Here is a 16,716-nt window from a genome sequence, read left to right on the forward strand (position 1 = left end):
AACCACAGCTGAGGAGATTCAAAGAATAAAAAGTATATTTATTTATTTAGTTTGGAACCACAGGAGAAATTTAGGTGATGATTAAGGTAAGTACGAATGTAGTGATTATCTTGTCATTTGTGGATTTTCCTTCTGTGGTTATAATAGCGAGAAGCTAGTTTCTGCTGTTTCCTTTGTTCTTTGTCGTGTTTGACGCCTCTGGATGTGAAGACCAATATTCATGGAGTTCGCAAAACCGAGTTGCGTCAGTTATAGGAATCATAAAGTATCTTTTATGTTGCTTTTAATTTTTTTTGATGTCAAAATGAGTGGGTGCGTCTCAGTTTCCAAATCTCCGGAATAGCAATCAGTTGTCTGAGGTGCTGACTAACTCGCACTCTTGAGTTAAATGCCATCGATGAGTCAAATGAACTCGCTGGGCTATTGTTAGTATGTGTACGTGTGTGGAACACATGTGACCTGAATATGAGACGGCAGGTCAGTTTGAAGGCCTCTGAGATGGATAAAACCAAAAATACAGGTAGTAAAAAGCTGTATGGGTAGTTGCAAGTAGTTGTTAATCCTCAAGATCACATTAGTTCATTCTGTTTGGTACAAAAGAGGTAAGACATCTAGTGAGGAAGACAATGAAAAACAGGCTATGGGGTAAACTGTCCCGCTCAACTGTGAATGCAGATTGGCATAGCAAATGAAGAAATCTCATTCTCCACACACACACCTATACTGATCTCATCCACTTAAGTCTATGCAAAAGCAGTTACAAAGGATAAGCAGTGCCCCCTAGTGTTTTTATCAATGTGAAATGAGTCCAAATCAAGAATGTGTCCCCTAAGAGAGAAAAAGTGACAGCAATGAGGGGTAAATCGAGTTGTGGCATCACAGTAGAAATGCCTGAGGAGGACGTACTGGAGATGAAGAGAAGGGGGAGGAAAATGAAGGAGAAGAGGGGGAGAAAATAAGGTAAGAGGTTAGGGAAAGGGGGATGGGGATGGGGCAGCTGTGGAAGGGTATATATAGAGGAATTCTGACACTGTCAAGATAAGAAATAGAGTGTAATGATGCTTTTTGAAGGCATGCGAGATAGATATATATATGTGTGTGTGTTCTTGTTTTTGTGACATTTCAGGACACAACTCTACTTATGAGGACATAACCCATGTCCCCGTTTTCCAAAACGCTTATAAATCATCAGAATGAGTTTTTTTTTTTTGTTGTTGTTGTTGCGAAAGTAAAAATGTACAAAGTCTCCTGTGAGGGTTAGGGTTAGGGTTAGAGGTAGGGCTGGTGAAGGCCGATAGAATATACAGTTTGTACAGTATAAAAACCATTACGCCTATGGGATGTCCCCACTTTTCACAAAAACAAACGTGTGTGTTTGTGTGTGTGCGCCCCAGAATGTGAACAACATGTCATGTGTGCTTGTTGAAGCTGCTAGTGTGCAACAACAAAAACATCAAACCGCTGCCCACATCTCCCCAAAACCGATGGAAGCCCTATCTCTGTGTGTTTGGTGACATATGTTAAGAATCAGCTCCATGTGCGAGTCTATGTGAGAACAAACTGCAGCTACAGTCTGGGAGAATTATGCAATTGAAACTTTCAGGTTGTCGTTAAAAGTGAGAAAGTCTGAAATGAACGCAGGATGTCAAGCTTTAGTTTTGTAGAGTGTGTTTGCCTTTACTTGAGGAATTCCAGAGTAATATACTTCCATCCTGATTTAATGCTCATTCACATTGCTCATATTAACATCTCACTCCACTGAGGGCCTACATCTTAAATACATGGAGGTGTAGGTTCCATCTCTATGACACGTCTGACTTCAGGTATGTGTGCGTATGTGCATGCACTTTTATGACCAGTAAAAACCCACAGGCATCCGCAGTGGGACGCAGCCCCACACCACCACAGTCGTATGTCTTAAGATGACATCAAAAGAACACCACGAGCTGTTGATGCTCCCTTTACCGTCTCACCAGTATTTCACACAACCCACTGTAATTCACAGCACATAAAACCTTAAAACGGCACATAAAACAGTTCATCTCTTTTCAGTGTCGGCTTCCCGGGCTTAAAAATTAAATATGTTTTACCACAGGTACATAACTAAAATATAGTTTTTTTTTTTTTGTTTTTTTTTTAAGGTCTCGTAAAAGATTTAAAAAGGATTTGACTATGTGTTCAGAAGGGGAAGCTTGCATCTCTCCCTGCAGGAGCATTGCGGAGGCGAGCAGACTTCCACAGTAGGTTAAAATCTATAGAATAAACGGCATCACATGGAGATGTGTGATATTATGAATTCCCAGAATGCTCTCTTATGACATGTGGAGAGAGAGATGGCGAGAAATCTGGTCCAAAGTGTTTGATTCGTTGAGCTCACCGCGCTATAAAACACACTGACTTTCAATCAGTTTTAAAACACATATGGAGGGAAAAGCTGAATACTGAATGTGAGAGGAAGGAATGGGGGGGGGGAGCATAATGAGAAGGTAAAACATCTGAAGCTCATGGTGAAATTGATATCCAACATCCTCTGATGGTGCAAAGTTCAGTGACAATTGTGAAGAGTTTCGTTTCGGTTTTTTTTTTCGTATTTTACAGCAGGTTTTACGTTTTTTTTTTTCTTCTAAATATGGAATATTCTTCTTTTTCTTTTTTTAAAAACCATTTTCAAATGTCCAAAATCATCTGGGGCCAATTTAACCCTGTTCTTTAAAAAGAAAGGTCATGCAAACATTAAAATTCTGACATCATTTCCTTGTGCATGTGTCGTTCCAAACCTGTATTATTTTACTGGAATGAAAGAAGATGATCTATACAGTGAAAGATTTTGTGACATATCAGGACACAACTCTGTATAATGACATGGGTATGACACAGGTATTACAAGGAGAGGGTGACTTATGAGGACATAACCCATGTCCCCATTTTTCAAAACGCTTATAAATCATACAGAATTAGTTTTTTTGAGAAAGTAAAAATGCACAGTTTCCTGTGAGGTTTAGGGTTAGGGGTAGGGTTGGTGTAGGGCCATAGAATATACAGTTGTACAGTATAAAAACCATTACGCCTATAGTATGTCCCCACTTTTCACATAAACAAACGTGTGTGTGTGTGTGTGTGTATGTGTGAGTTCCACAGAATTTTTTTTATAAGATTTGTTGTTTCATGTACGATGTATAAGAGAAGGACATTTTGGACCAATCAAATTTCACTATCCATCACAATCAAGCAAATGACTGAATGTCCTTTTGTTCATCACTTGTTGTGCTTGGTCATATCAAACACTTTAGACTAACTAACATGGAATAGAGAGCTGTTACTGATTTATGTTACTGGTATTGCTTTATAGTGTTGTGGACCCAGTCTAAGGCCAATTATGAAGTGGAGACAAAGCACAAGCGGAAAGAATTAAGAACGTGTGTATGAGAGTTAGACAGAGACAGACAGAGATAGAAAGAGAAGGTGAAAATCAAATGAGAAGCTGTCCTCCTGGACTAGCCTTAGTCCTGTGTGCAGACCTTGCCGTAGGCTCGAAGGGAGAGAAAAGGAAATAAGGAAAAGCGTTTGTTCCTGAGGTCATGTGCGGCACACAAAGCTGTCCGAGAGGAAATCCAAATCAAGAGGAAGAAGGGCAGGATGTTCAAGTTTCTCTTTAGGACATGCTACAATGTATATCTTCAGTGTTCTTAATTTCTTAAAGGGGGGGTGAAATGCTATTTCATGCATACTGAGTTTTTTACACTGTTAAAGAGTTGGATTCCCATGCTAAACATGGACAAAGTTTCAAAAATTAAGTTGTATGTTTGAAGGAGTATTTCTGTTCCAAAAATACTCCTTCCGGTTTGTCACAAGTTTCGGAAAGTTTTTTTTCGAGTATGGCTCTGTGTGACATTAGATGGAGCGGAATTTCCTTATATGGGTCCTAAGGCACTTCTGCCGGAAGAGCGCGCGCTCCCGTATAGCAGAGCACTGAGAGCACAACAGCCATTCACTGATTAGAGCGAGAGCGATGCAAAATGTCACAAAAGGAGTGTGTTTTTGGTCGCCAGGGCAAGACAACCCTGCACAGATTACCAAAAAAAAAACAAAAAAACAAGTGTTTGTGTTTGTTCCCTGCATTTCGAAGATGCTTGTTTTACAAACAAGGCCCAGTTTGACGCCGGATTTCCACATCGATTATTCCTTAAGGATAATGCAGTCCCAACGAAAAAGGGTCACGATCGTGTGTTGGAACCGCATGCGGTGAGTAAAACTGCTTCAAATATCTCTGTGTTGTTAACTTAGCTATCGGCGCGTAAGCACATCAAGTAAACAACATTCGATGTTGTCATCAAACTGCACTTTCCACATGTACAGCTTAAAAAAAAAAAAGACGACAAAGTGGAACTTAGTCATTTTCCAAAACCGCTAAGCAAATATATACAGTTTCAGTACATACCACATAGAGACTTCGTTGCTGATGCTGCTCTTGTTAAATTTCAGCCTCGGGATCTGATTCTGGATCATAAATATACGCTGAATCTGACTATTAGCCATGGTTTGTTTTGGATGTTTTTTTCTTCACGGTAATGTCACAGCTTCCAAACTTTCTCAACGCAAAATCCTACTGGCGCTCGTGATTATTTAGCTCCGCCCACACGTCACGCCTCCAGCCAGTCGTGTTTTTCCGGGAAAAATCGGTACACACTATCTTTCTCTTATGAATATAATAAAACGAAAGACTTTTTGGAGTTATGAAGGATGCAGTACTACTCTATAGGTACTCAAGATTAACAGGGTATTGATTGAAAACGAGCATTTCACCCCCCCTTTAAAGGTTCTATATAATTAAAAATTATATGTACCTTTGTCTCTTGAAATGATGTATGTATAAACATTCTGAAACTTTTAGAACCTAAAACATTCCTGCTCAAGTCTACAAAGAGAGAGTACATTATCATTCAAAGCTTTAGGTTCAGCAAGACTTATGTTTTTAATAGAAGTTTTCCTCACTAACCAAGGCTGCTTTTATTTCGATCAAGAATACAGTAAAAACAGTTATATTGTAAAATATAATTACAATTTAAAATAATTGTTTTCTATTCAAATATAATGTAATTTATTCCTTTGATGACAAAGTAAATTCTTCAGTGTCACATTATGATGCAGCAGCGCGAGGCACACGTGAACTGACCATCTCCACATTAATACCAGCTTCAGCTCAAAATAATCATGACTAAACATCTGAAGGTAAGATATAAGAAAGAGTACAACTTTTCAATCAGTATCCTGTATCTTGTAATCGTTCAAACAGTGTTTCAGCCACGCAAAGATGTCAGTATAACGGCTTGTAAACAACGTCACGTAACGTCACATTTACCTCAGAACCAAACATATTCGGTGACCATAAACTCATTACTCCTAAGATAAATAAACTGCAGAGAGGGGTATTTTGCTAAATATATGCACCATATAAAATATCCATTATAAGTTTTACTGTTCTTATGTTTAATTTATGTTTGAATAAATACATATATTTTTTAAGACAGTCACCATTTAAATGTTTATATTAGGAAAAAATATTCAAGTAGAAATATTATTGTTATTGTAACTTTATAACAAAAAAAAAAATTGATATTAGCAGTTGTATGCTATACCTTACAAATCAGTCAATTTTAACCTTATTTTTAACAATATTCAAGTAATTTAATACCAAATTACTTCATTGTATATTTTACAGCATTAGTTGGCATATTTTGGCAAAGACTGTACGTGATATATATATCCAAAATAATCGATATTGAATCTAATCGAATTGAATCGAAAGCTTGTGAATGAGAATCAAATCAAATCATGAAATTTGTGTCAAAACCCAGCCCTACTCAATATCATTTTTCTCTCTGGACAGTTGTTTTCTCTCCTCTTAAAAAATCTACAATCTGATATTCTGAAATCTAAAATACATGCATTTGTTGCCATGTTGCTGCAGATTCAGCAGCGCTCCAGTACTTCTACATAGCATAGAATCACTATTTCATAAGGTGAAAAATAGTCCGAAAAATTTTACTAATCTGTTTTTAGTGCAAAACAACCTTGACTAACATCATAAGTAGACCTCTGGAAGAGCAAAATGAATAAAACGCAAAAAAAATGTTTTTGGTATGACTGAGCACTAACTATAAAATACATGAAAATATGCGTGTGCTGTAACTCAAAGCCATGTTCAATACCCATCCTGAACCAAGAAATGAATACACATCACAAGACCCTTCCCTCGCTCTTGGTACCCCTCAGCCCTGTGACTATTAACATATTGGCGGCAAAGTTTCTTCCTCTTCTCTTTCCCACACTCCTTCCTTCCGCAGGTTGGGGAGGATGCATTTGAGGTGAACTCTGCATAGCACTATCTCAGGGAAAGAAAAAAACTAAGTGATCAATGTGCGAGGTTCCCTAGGACAAGCCAATCAATGCATGAGAGGAACCTTGCCGAGGGCCCTTATGCAAATGGAGGCATGTCCAGTAACCCCGGGAGCCGACATGTGCATCAGATCAATGGGGCGCTGCATTAAAAACCTTACAGCTATATTAGATGCCTACCCACTAAATATGTAATGATGAACCCCTTAAGATTTCACTGTGAACTCTCTAACTAGCGGCAGAGGCATATGTGTGAAAGCAAAAAGCTCTATCTGTACATCGAGATTGGACACTTGGATTATTATCATTTTCTGTGGACAGCAAACGCATGCTTGTAAATTTACTGTGAATTTAGACTTGGAAATTAAGTATTTGAAATGGTAGCATGACATAGATACTAAATACATCAGAATGGTAAAACAACTATATAAAGGCTATTTTACATTAGCATGGGACAAAATGAAGTTTCAAAAAGATGTCTGAAATATGTCTGTCAAACCATGACAGGGTTCATCATTGATATTCAATGGCTTATTGTAAGAGATAATTGCATATTCTATTAGGCTGTACTCATAGCGATATACATTCACATGCAAATGATTTTGTCCAGATGAACCACACAGAAGATGACAGACAATAAGCAGGCATAACAAACACGTCTATGTCAGCGCAGATGCATAAACACTGGCGCGCACGCCACAGTTACACATCAAATCAAAGTCTGTTCTCACTTCAAAGTGCATTCTGGACACAAAGACACACACATTCCTGGAGCTTGTCTTATCGTTGGTGTGAAGACAGGCCACTCCACAAAGGCGTTTGCTGAGAGTTTATTTATAGAAATAGTGGAGCGGGGTGATTTCTCATAGCGTTTGTTCATTTTCACCGTGAATTTATCCCTCCATACATGTTTATGCACTAAACTCGCTGAGCCTGTTAACAAGCAGCGGCTAATTAAGCTTGTGACAGAGAAAAGATGAAGTGGGGGAAGGCAAAAAAAAGAGAGGGAGGGAGAGAGACAGACGGAGAGAGAGTAAAAAACAAGGTTGATCTCGCAAAACTGCTAATGCCCAGGGATGCACAACAATATGAAAGTTAAAAATACAACCATTGTAAGATAAAGCAGAAGTAATTTAACAGAATAATAAAAATATAAACAACTGCAGAATTATATATATATATATATATATATATATATATATATATATATATATATATATATATATATATATATATATATATATATATATAGCCACAACAATCAGAATTAAGAACCAACGGCAAACAAAAAATTCAACAAAACACATATCAGCGACAATACAATACAACACAACACAACAAAAATGTAACCGCACAACAGAATTACACCACACAACACAAATAAGCCATACAATGGAAATATCACACAAAACAATAGAATTAAGACAATACAACCGAAGGAAACAAGTCACACGACACCAGTAATGCCACCAAAATTAGAAACTGTATTGACACAATATAATGCCAGTAAAACACAACACAACATACAAAGGAAAGCAAACAAAACTAAGAAATAAGCAACAATACACCGCAAAACAACGGAAATAAATCATAGCACAAAGTATATAAGCCAGAACATCACAAAAACTGAATTGTCACTACGACATAAATATTATATAAGTCACAACACAACAAAATTAGCACAGCCAAAAAAAAAAAAAACTTGAAACTTGCAACACATGAGGTAAAACAAAAAGAACAACAACAAAACACACACATCAGTTCTATGCCATAACACAACATAATTAAAATGAGCCACAAAACAGAAATATGCTTAAAATACAACACTACAATACAGCACAACTGTCTTTCAGCACAACACGAATAAATTCCATTGATGTGCTTTTGGATTTGACATCGTGAAATATTGAAGTAGCTGTGTGTGAAGAGATTTGTTCATAAGACAGAAGATCTTGCCTGGAGATCTGTTCTTCTTTGTAATATTTAACAGAGAGAGTGTCTATACCATCTTTATATAGTCAATAAAACGCAGCTACTATTTCCATTTTACCAAGTTGACATGTGCTTAATATAATGTTCTCTTGAGGTGGATCTGTAATGAACAGACATACTCATAAAAACGTCTAACAACATTTACCGAGCAGCGTCAGAACTCATTCAACCCAAAACAGCTGACACATGTTTCCTTCATAATAAACAAACACCCACATTTTAAATTCACAGAACTATTATTTGGCTGTATAAACAAGCAGGTTTTGCATATAGCAGTATTAAAAAAAATGACATTAATTGTAATTATAAAACCAAAAGCCATAATGCATGTTCTATAATACTACTTATTACCGATTTAAATTATTATTACAATTATTAGTCTTCAGCATATTGTAAACTAGTTTTTGGTGAGCGGTATTACAATGTATTGGTTAATAGAAGAGAACACTCTCAATGTAATCATATTTATTCAACATTGCACACTATCTCGGCACACACAGATCTCCACCCCCTGTGACCCCGTTTCAGCATAACACACCTGGATGGCAAATTGATATCAATTAAAAAGCCGCATGCGGATGGGCTTCCATTCTCCAACAACAATCTGTGCATGATAGATTGCTCGTCATCTTCTAAAAACAAACAGAAATTAATGACAAAATGAGCCGGAAATACATAACAAAGCCAGTGCCGAGCTGTAGTCAAAGCTCTCTCTCTGGTGAATCCCTCCTAACAGAAGTCCAGGAGGGAAAAACTGGGTTTGAAGCGCCCCATCATAAATCAAATAAATAAATAAATAACAGAAAATGGCACAAACAGGCAGATAAAGAAAGCAATGCCTGGGAGGAGGTAAAAAAATGTATAGATAAATAGACTCTAAATATCTAAAGATAAAATACATTTTTTCAATAATTTCCTGAAACAAATTAATACTTGTACTTAGCAAGGAGGATTTATTTGATCAAAACTGATGACAAAGCCATTTATGATACAAAAGATTTAGATTATAAATAAATCCTATTACTATTTATTAATCAAAGAATCTTAAAAAAAAGTATTAAAAATCAAATATCAATAATATCAAATATAAAAATATTGTCTCCACTTCATAATTGGCCTTAGACTGTGTCCTAACCAGGCACTACACTATAAAGCAATAACAATAATACATCAAATATAATAAGAAAAGTTTCTTGATTTCTGAAGCCTCATGTGACACTGAAAACTGGGGTAACTCAAAATTCAGCTTTGCCATCACAGAAATGCATTACATTTTAAAACAGATGAAAGGTATTTTACATTGTGATGATATTTCACAATATTACTGTTTTCACTCTAATTAAGCATAATAGACTTTTTCTATATATTTATATACATATTACACTATGCTTACGCTATCCCCTGTAATGCCACTCTCTTGTGAACGCACGTACGACAGAGTTAGTGGAAGCTAGAGATTACGGTTTATTAAGTTTTAAATATGAATATTTTCTTTTACCCAGCTGCATCGCTTTGCTTCAGAAGGCCTTCATTAACCCCCCAGAGCCACGTGGAGTACTCTCATGATGGATGGAGGCACTTTACTGGGCTTCAAAATCTTGACCCCCAATTCGCTGCCATTAAAAAGCTTGGAAAAGCCAGGACATTTTTCTTTTATATAACTCTGGTTGTATTCCTCCGAAAGGAGAAAGTCATAGACACCTAGAATAGCTTGAGGCTGAGTAAATCATGGGGTGATTTCATTCTTGGGTGAGCTATCATTTTAAATCGAAATTAAAACAAATCAACAGACAGCCCTTAAAATAAATGTTTCCTTCAGTCAATTGTCACTCTTGAGAAAAAAATAAAACAAAAAAAATGAAAAAAAATTAAGTCTAATGTTCGAGGCAGGGATGGACAGAAATCTCTGCAGTTGTAAATGATTTATAGTCTGCAGCAAGTGAATCTGCAAGATATCAAACACACTTGTCCAAGCAGAAGGTTTTACAGTCAGCAAAGCTGTGTTTAAGACTGCAGTCTTAATGTATTAAGACAAACCAGCATAACTTGAATGGTAAAAGCAGAAAAAAAAAAAAAAACACAAAACAAAACAAACGATCAGAACGCATATGAAATAATAAGAAAGGTTAACCAAAATCTTGTACTCTGGAGTTGTGTTTTAGTGCCACAGGCCAAGATTCATTATTCAGGTAAAGAACAGAAACCGTACCCTTGGTGTCTAGACTGCAGCACCGCAGAGTCAAGTGGTTATCAAGAAACTGAGCTCTGATGCTTCTCCATCAGGGCCCAATAATAATGTTTACAATATAACAACCACCTCTAATAACTTATCACATGTAACTTGAAATTAAATAGTTTTAGACCCTGATCCAGACACACTGGTGTATGAACACACAAACTTCTTACCTGAACATTTTAAGTGCACAACGAAATGAAATGACACATTTTACATTTGATCCATTATTTAATCTAAGCTCTGGGCACTCACACACTGGTGCACTGGGAGGTAGATGTATGATTGCATAACTCATTACATAATGCACCCCATCTTCTACAATCCGGCCGCTCTTTTCTCTGGCAGAGAGTCCGGAAGGTTACGCGGAGCTGAGCTCTGCCCTGACGGCTGCTCTAGCCTCTAGCTAGACTCTTAGATGAAAGCGAACGCTGGAGCTGCCGCTGCAGCAATCAAACTATATCAGATGGAGAAAGAGAAGGCTACGGGACAGGTATGATCCGGTGAGATGAAGGGCAGTGCATTGCAACTGGATTTGGTTCAGGATCCAGATTTTACACTGGATATCAAGTGGCAAGCTTACATTGTTCCACAAAATAAAACAGAAACGTCCAAAGATTCTGAAATGTACATTTTGCTATCCCATGGGCACAGAGTGTAATGAGTCGACCGATCTGGAAAAACAGAAGAACAGCTAACAGTCCTCTGCTTTCTAACAAGCATTCTGATGTGGACAGAACCACAAACTAAATTTCTCTTAATAGCATTCATATTTATTCAATGCACAATGCACCATAACAACACTACTAAATCTACAGTGTGAAACCGACAGACTAATCAGTGTAGTCTGATTACCAAACAAATGATTCTTCAGAGTCAATTTGTTTTAGTGAACTAAACACATACTAGCGTCATCTGATTTCCAAAGAAATTATGCTAATTAGTCAGTTCTTTTTAGTGAATTGAACAAATACTGTACACAACTAGTGTACTTTTTTTCTACTATTTTATTTCTGACTCAAGAAATAACTCTTAATATGCAATTATTTTTAGTGATTCTTTTTAGTGAATCAAGCACAGTCAAGCACTTACGGAGTCTTAAATCAGTTCAGTTACTGACTGTTTGCTCAATGTGCTTAAATATACACAATAAAAATATCAGTGGGGTGTAAGGCCTAATACATAGTCAATGAAACCTTTAAGTAACCAGAATGATTAAAGTAGGGTAAGTAAGGTTCCTAATATTGTTTTTGGAGTCTCCTACAACAGGTTTATATGCATGCAAGGTCAAAAAATGCATTTGTTTTCACAAAATATGCATTTAATTTCACCTAATTTTCCAACAAATCGTTCAGAGCATTTGCAAGATTCAGTCTCTCTAACCCTGTGAGCTACTCTGCTCTGATTGGTCAGATGGCCAAGTCTGTTGTGATTGTCTAAAAAAACGATACACCCATTGTCATAGTTCAGTATTTTGAACACTCAATAGAAAATACACATATATATTATTTATCATACATACAGATTGTGATTCAGTGGAGTCAGCTGGTCCAAATAAACGCCATCTTCCAGGAGCATGCGTTTGGTAAAACCTGCATTGAACTCCCCGAGATTAGAGAAGCAGTTGTCAGTAAAATGATGGGAACACAAATGTATTTCCTGCAGGACACAGCGTCCTCTTGACATGATGTTAACCACACAAACAAGCTACAGTGTTTGAGGTCGGGTCGAGTTGTTTGCGGACAGCCAACGCAGAACATAAGTGGGCATTATGCAAATGTTTTACCCTGTGACGTTTAGAATTACTGACGATTCGTTTAGGCTGTTCAGGGTGGATTTTTTTTTTCTTTTGGGAGCCAATAATTATATTTATCGCGCACTTTCAGCTTTACAGCTTTGCAAATCGTTTATATTCACATACACATACATCACACTAGGGGAAGTCTTGGCCTATTGGTTGGAGAGTTTGACTCATTACCTTAAGATTGTGGGTTCGAGTCTCGGGCCGGCAATAGCATGACTGAGGTGCCCTTGAGCAAGGCATCGAAACCCCAACTGCTCCCCGGGCACCGCGGGATAAATGGCTGCCCACTGCTCCTTGTGTGTGTTCACTGTGTGTGTGTTCACTGCTGTGTGTGTGCACTTTGGGTGGCTTAAATTCAGAGCACAAATTCTGAGTACGGGTCACCATACTTGGCTGTATGTCACGTCACTTTCATGAAAGGAAATATTCAAAATGGCATAATAGGGCCACTTTAAGAGGGATCAGAACATAGTAATTCTATTCTTTGCAGTTCTCCTGACTAATTATAGATCAGTGTATATGAGCCACAGGATGTCGCCTTTCTGATAATATATTCATAGTATACACATTAATGGTTGATAAGTTCAAATTGGTTGATAAGTTCAAATTTAGTACTCACTATGAACCAACAGGAATTCAAATGCAGAGCCACAAGTAGGAAAAACAGAGTGGCAGACAGTGAAGAGAGAACAGTTGAAGAACAGTTCAGTCTAGAATCTCCTCAAACTCAAAATTCATGCCACTGATATGACAAGAAACAGAGACTGTTGAAACTGGAACACAGAGATGGAAGAGTGAGCCCTGACATGAAGCTATCCAACCCTGACGCACCACTCTTACTTAAAGGCACACTTTGATGCATCTATAATTACTACATAATGCCTTCGAAAAAAAATCGAATTTCAATGAAAAGAAAGAGAGAGCGAGAGGCAGCATGCTGAAGACATTAATCGGCCTGTGTTTGATGTGCCTGATCAGAAACGTGTTTGTTAGGAGTTAAAGGGAGCAGTAATTAAGCCACAGATGGCCTGTTTTCAGCCAATCTGTTATGACGAGCTAGAGATTTCTGTCCTCAACTCAACTTTTTGTTTCCACCTTTTCCATCTTGGTCTCTAATTCCTTTCACCTTGTACCTATTTTAAAGGCCTTTTCACACCAAGTCATGTGACTAGCTCTCTCATTAGATTGGGTTACTGTTAATGAAATGCACAGATGATTTGAGTTCTTGTTTGTCAGTATACAATATTAAATGAATTAATAAATAAAAACTGAAGTAATACAATATAAATAAATAAAAATGTCAAGTTTCAAATGAGGAGGTCCATTACTGGTCCATTTACCAAACTATAAAAAAATAGTATGTCAAACATCTAAAATTATTCAACTTTGACTGGAAATGTTATACGAGTTCATTTATAAGATCTATACAGATAATCTGTGTTTGAAGACTAAGTTCTTCTCATCCAGTTCATCAGAATATTCCTGCCACTCCATACCAAAGACAACGAAACCATTGAAAGGCATAAGCATGGTTTATATATGAAATAGTGTGTCTAAGTGAGCATTTCGCCTGTGTATGTGTGTGTTTGGAAGCAAGAAAAGGGGGAAAAACAGGGATGCATCAGAGAAAGATGGCTAAACAGATCTCTGGAGAAAGACCACCAAGCCTCAACCAGCAAAGGGGCTGTCATGGCCACAACGCCACATAAATATTTAACAGTTATATTCAAATTACGAAAAACTGAGACTCCAGCCTCAGATAAAAACATATTCTTGGAATTATCAGTGGAATGCTAAGTCGTGCCCATCCACTCCACCCTCCCTTCTCTCGATTTAAAAGAAAAGTGAAAAAGGGGTCATGAATAGAGCTCCCATGTAGGTGAAGGAGAGTTTACGAAAGAAAGCGATGTTATGTTAGGTCAAGGGTTAGCCAGCATGCTCCTGCAGAACTTGTCCTAACAATGCGCACACCTAGACTAGAGATTGTGACAAGGTTCCTGACCCTTGACCCCAGAGGTGATGTAACACAGGGTACATAGCTGAAAACCGAAAGTTCACAAGGTTCAAGTACAGGGTTAGTTCAACAAAAGAATGACAATTTGGTTATCATTTTCCCCTTTGTGTCATTCGAAACAAGTATTACTGACTTTTGTCTGTGAAAAACAAAAGGGAATGATCTTAATAATCTGTGCCATATAATTAGCTGTCAAGGACAATATAGCACCGTAAAAGTAGCTCACGAGATTTATACACTAGATTTCAAGTCTTGTAAATCATTCAATAGCTTTGTGTAAGAAACCGACCACAACATTATTCTTGAGAACTCTTCACCTCCAGCATAGTTCTGCAAATTTCCTGCTCGAGATTGATATGAATGTGAAATACAACTACCAATTACTTTCACCATCAATGATTTCAAAACTTCGCAGCATATTTCAACATATTCGGCAGGATGAAAAATGTGTTGAGAAGGAAAAAAAAATGCAAACTGTAATAAACTGTTACTGTAATAGAACGAAAAGCGAAGACATCTGCAGCAGAAGGACTGAAAATCAACTACGACCAATTTCTGAAGACGCTTTCTTCGCTCATTGGAGAAATTTAAGATAACGCAAGATGACATCGATCTCAATGTAGGACAATGTTCTAACCTGACGGAGAGATCTTCTCAAACATAAGATTAAGCCTGAAGTAAAACAACAACTAGCTTTGAACAGGCCAAGAACATGATAGATTCATCATATGGGAGGTTTGTGGTCTACATTGGCCCAAATTTTATTACATATTTTTTTAATGGTCAAAATGTCATTAGATTACAAATAATTATAGTTTTTTTTTTTTATTAGTTATGTATTAAAACATTATTTTTTTACTAATTTAAAGTGAATGGGAAAATATTGTAATCTAGTTGCTGTATAATTGTATTAATTAATAAATAAGTGATAAAATAAATGATGACCAAATGTTCCTTTTGGGTTCCATTAACCCTATGCACATCAAACTTCTTTTTTTTCTTCAAATGAGAGACTACGTAAAAAAACATTTATTATCCGTCGTTCTGGCTTGTGTATTCTGCGACCGACTGCCCATATCATGACCTGTCTCTCTTAACTCTCAGGGTCTGATGTTATGCATAATCGTCTTAATGCTTTTACAAAGCTGTAGCTCTCATTGCAGTTTCTCATTCTTTCTTCATTCCTCCCTCCTGCTTAAGGAAGTCTTAGTGTCTGCCTTAGGACAAGGATGAACTGGATTGTTTACAAAAGCACTTTCTCAAAGAAACTACGCATTATTTATTTTTAACCCTTTACTCTTTCTTTTGCTGCTTTTCACACAGGTGAACACCACTGTGTGTGCGCTGAGGGAGTGTAGAGGGAGGGCTTTTCATAATAATAACCTCTAACAACTACTTACCAAATTCACAAATGACAAGCCGCCATAGCTGTGTGCCACGATGAAGATGTTTTTCGCAAGTGATTTCGAGATGAAGTGGTCCCACACATAGAGTGTGTGTTCCTCTGGAGTGCTGTTTTCCTGCAAGGAGAGAGTGGGAATAATTGAAGTTAAAGGGGTAGTATAATGATTTTCCTTCACATTTCAAAACAGGGGTTTTCAAGCTAGAATCCAGAGACCCCCAAGGGGCTGCAAGAGAGTGAAATAAAGAAAGAAAGATTACACTTTAAAAAAGCTAAATAATAAAATGCTAAAAAAATAAACTTATTTAAAAGTTGATTTAAATAAGTAAAAAGTAATGTCATTTAATGTATCAAAATAGCATACATATCTAAAAATGAATAACTATATAAATAATAATTTTAAATAATTATATTTATTATAATAATTAATTAATTAATCTGTTCATTCATTCAGTATAATTTGGTCTTTGGTCTTCACCAGGATGTTCATACCATAAAAAAACAAACAGTAACTTTCTAAATGAAAACGACTTCTCTAGTCCAAAAATACGTTGGACTAAATTAAACTACTGAAACTAACCTGCAAAACTGCACCATTCTAAACTTCTGCACCTTACTGACATCAGACAGACACAGGAACACTCACATTTTCTATTTAGGCTATAACAGGTGTTTGCATCTTAGAGTAATGCTGAAATTCGTGTGCTCACGAATCCTCTCATTATAGGACACAAATTGTAGACATTATGGACGATTCATTATGCAAATATTTATTGTGTAATAACAGAGACTTGTGAGATTGCTATGAACTGAGGTGTCTTTTAGAGATTAGAAATGCAGCACTCTTTGCTGGCATTCTGCCATGCCATATAAAC

At 36.9% G+C, this 16,716-nt stretch overlaps 1 protein-coding gene across 3 annotated transcripts in view; it reads right to left on the reverse strand.

The window, feature by feature from the left end:
- LOC113079301 (protein FAM172A-like) overlaps positions 1-16,716 on the reverse strand; it is a 164,173-nt gene that overhangs the window by 67,446 nt on the left and 80,011 nt on the right. For all 3 annotated transcript variants that reach the window (XM_026251554.1, XM_026251548.1, XM_026251561.1), the window contains exon 8: positions 15,840-15,959. In XM_026251554.1, the coding sequence (XP_026107339.1) occupies positions 15,840-15,959 (120 nt within the window). The remainder of the gene's footprint in view (positions 1-15,839; positions 15,960-16,716) is intronic.

The sequence above is a fragment of the Carassius auratus genome, chromosome 5 (assembly GCF_003368295.1).
Source record: "Carassius auratus strain Wakin chromosome 5, ASM336829v1, whole genome shotgun sequence".
In the NCBI taxonomy this organism is placed as follows: domain Eukaryota; kingdom Metazoa; phylum Chordata; class Actinopteri; order Cypriniformes; family Cyprinidae; genus Carassius; species Carassius auratus.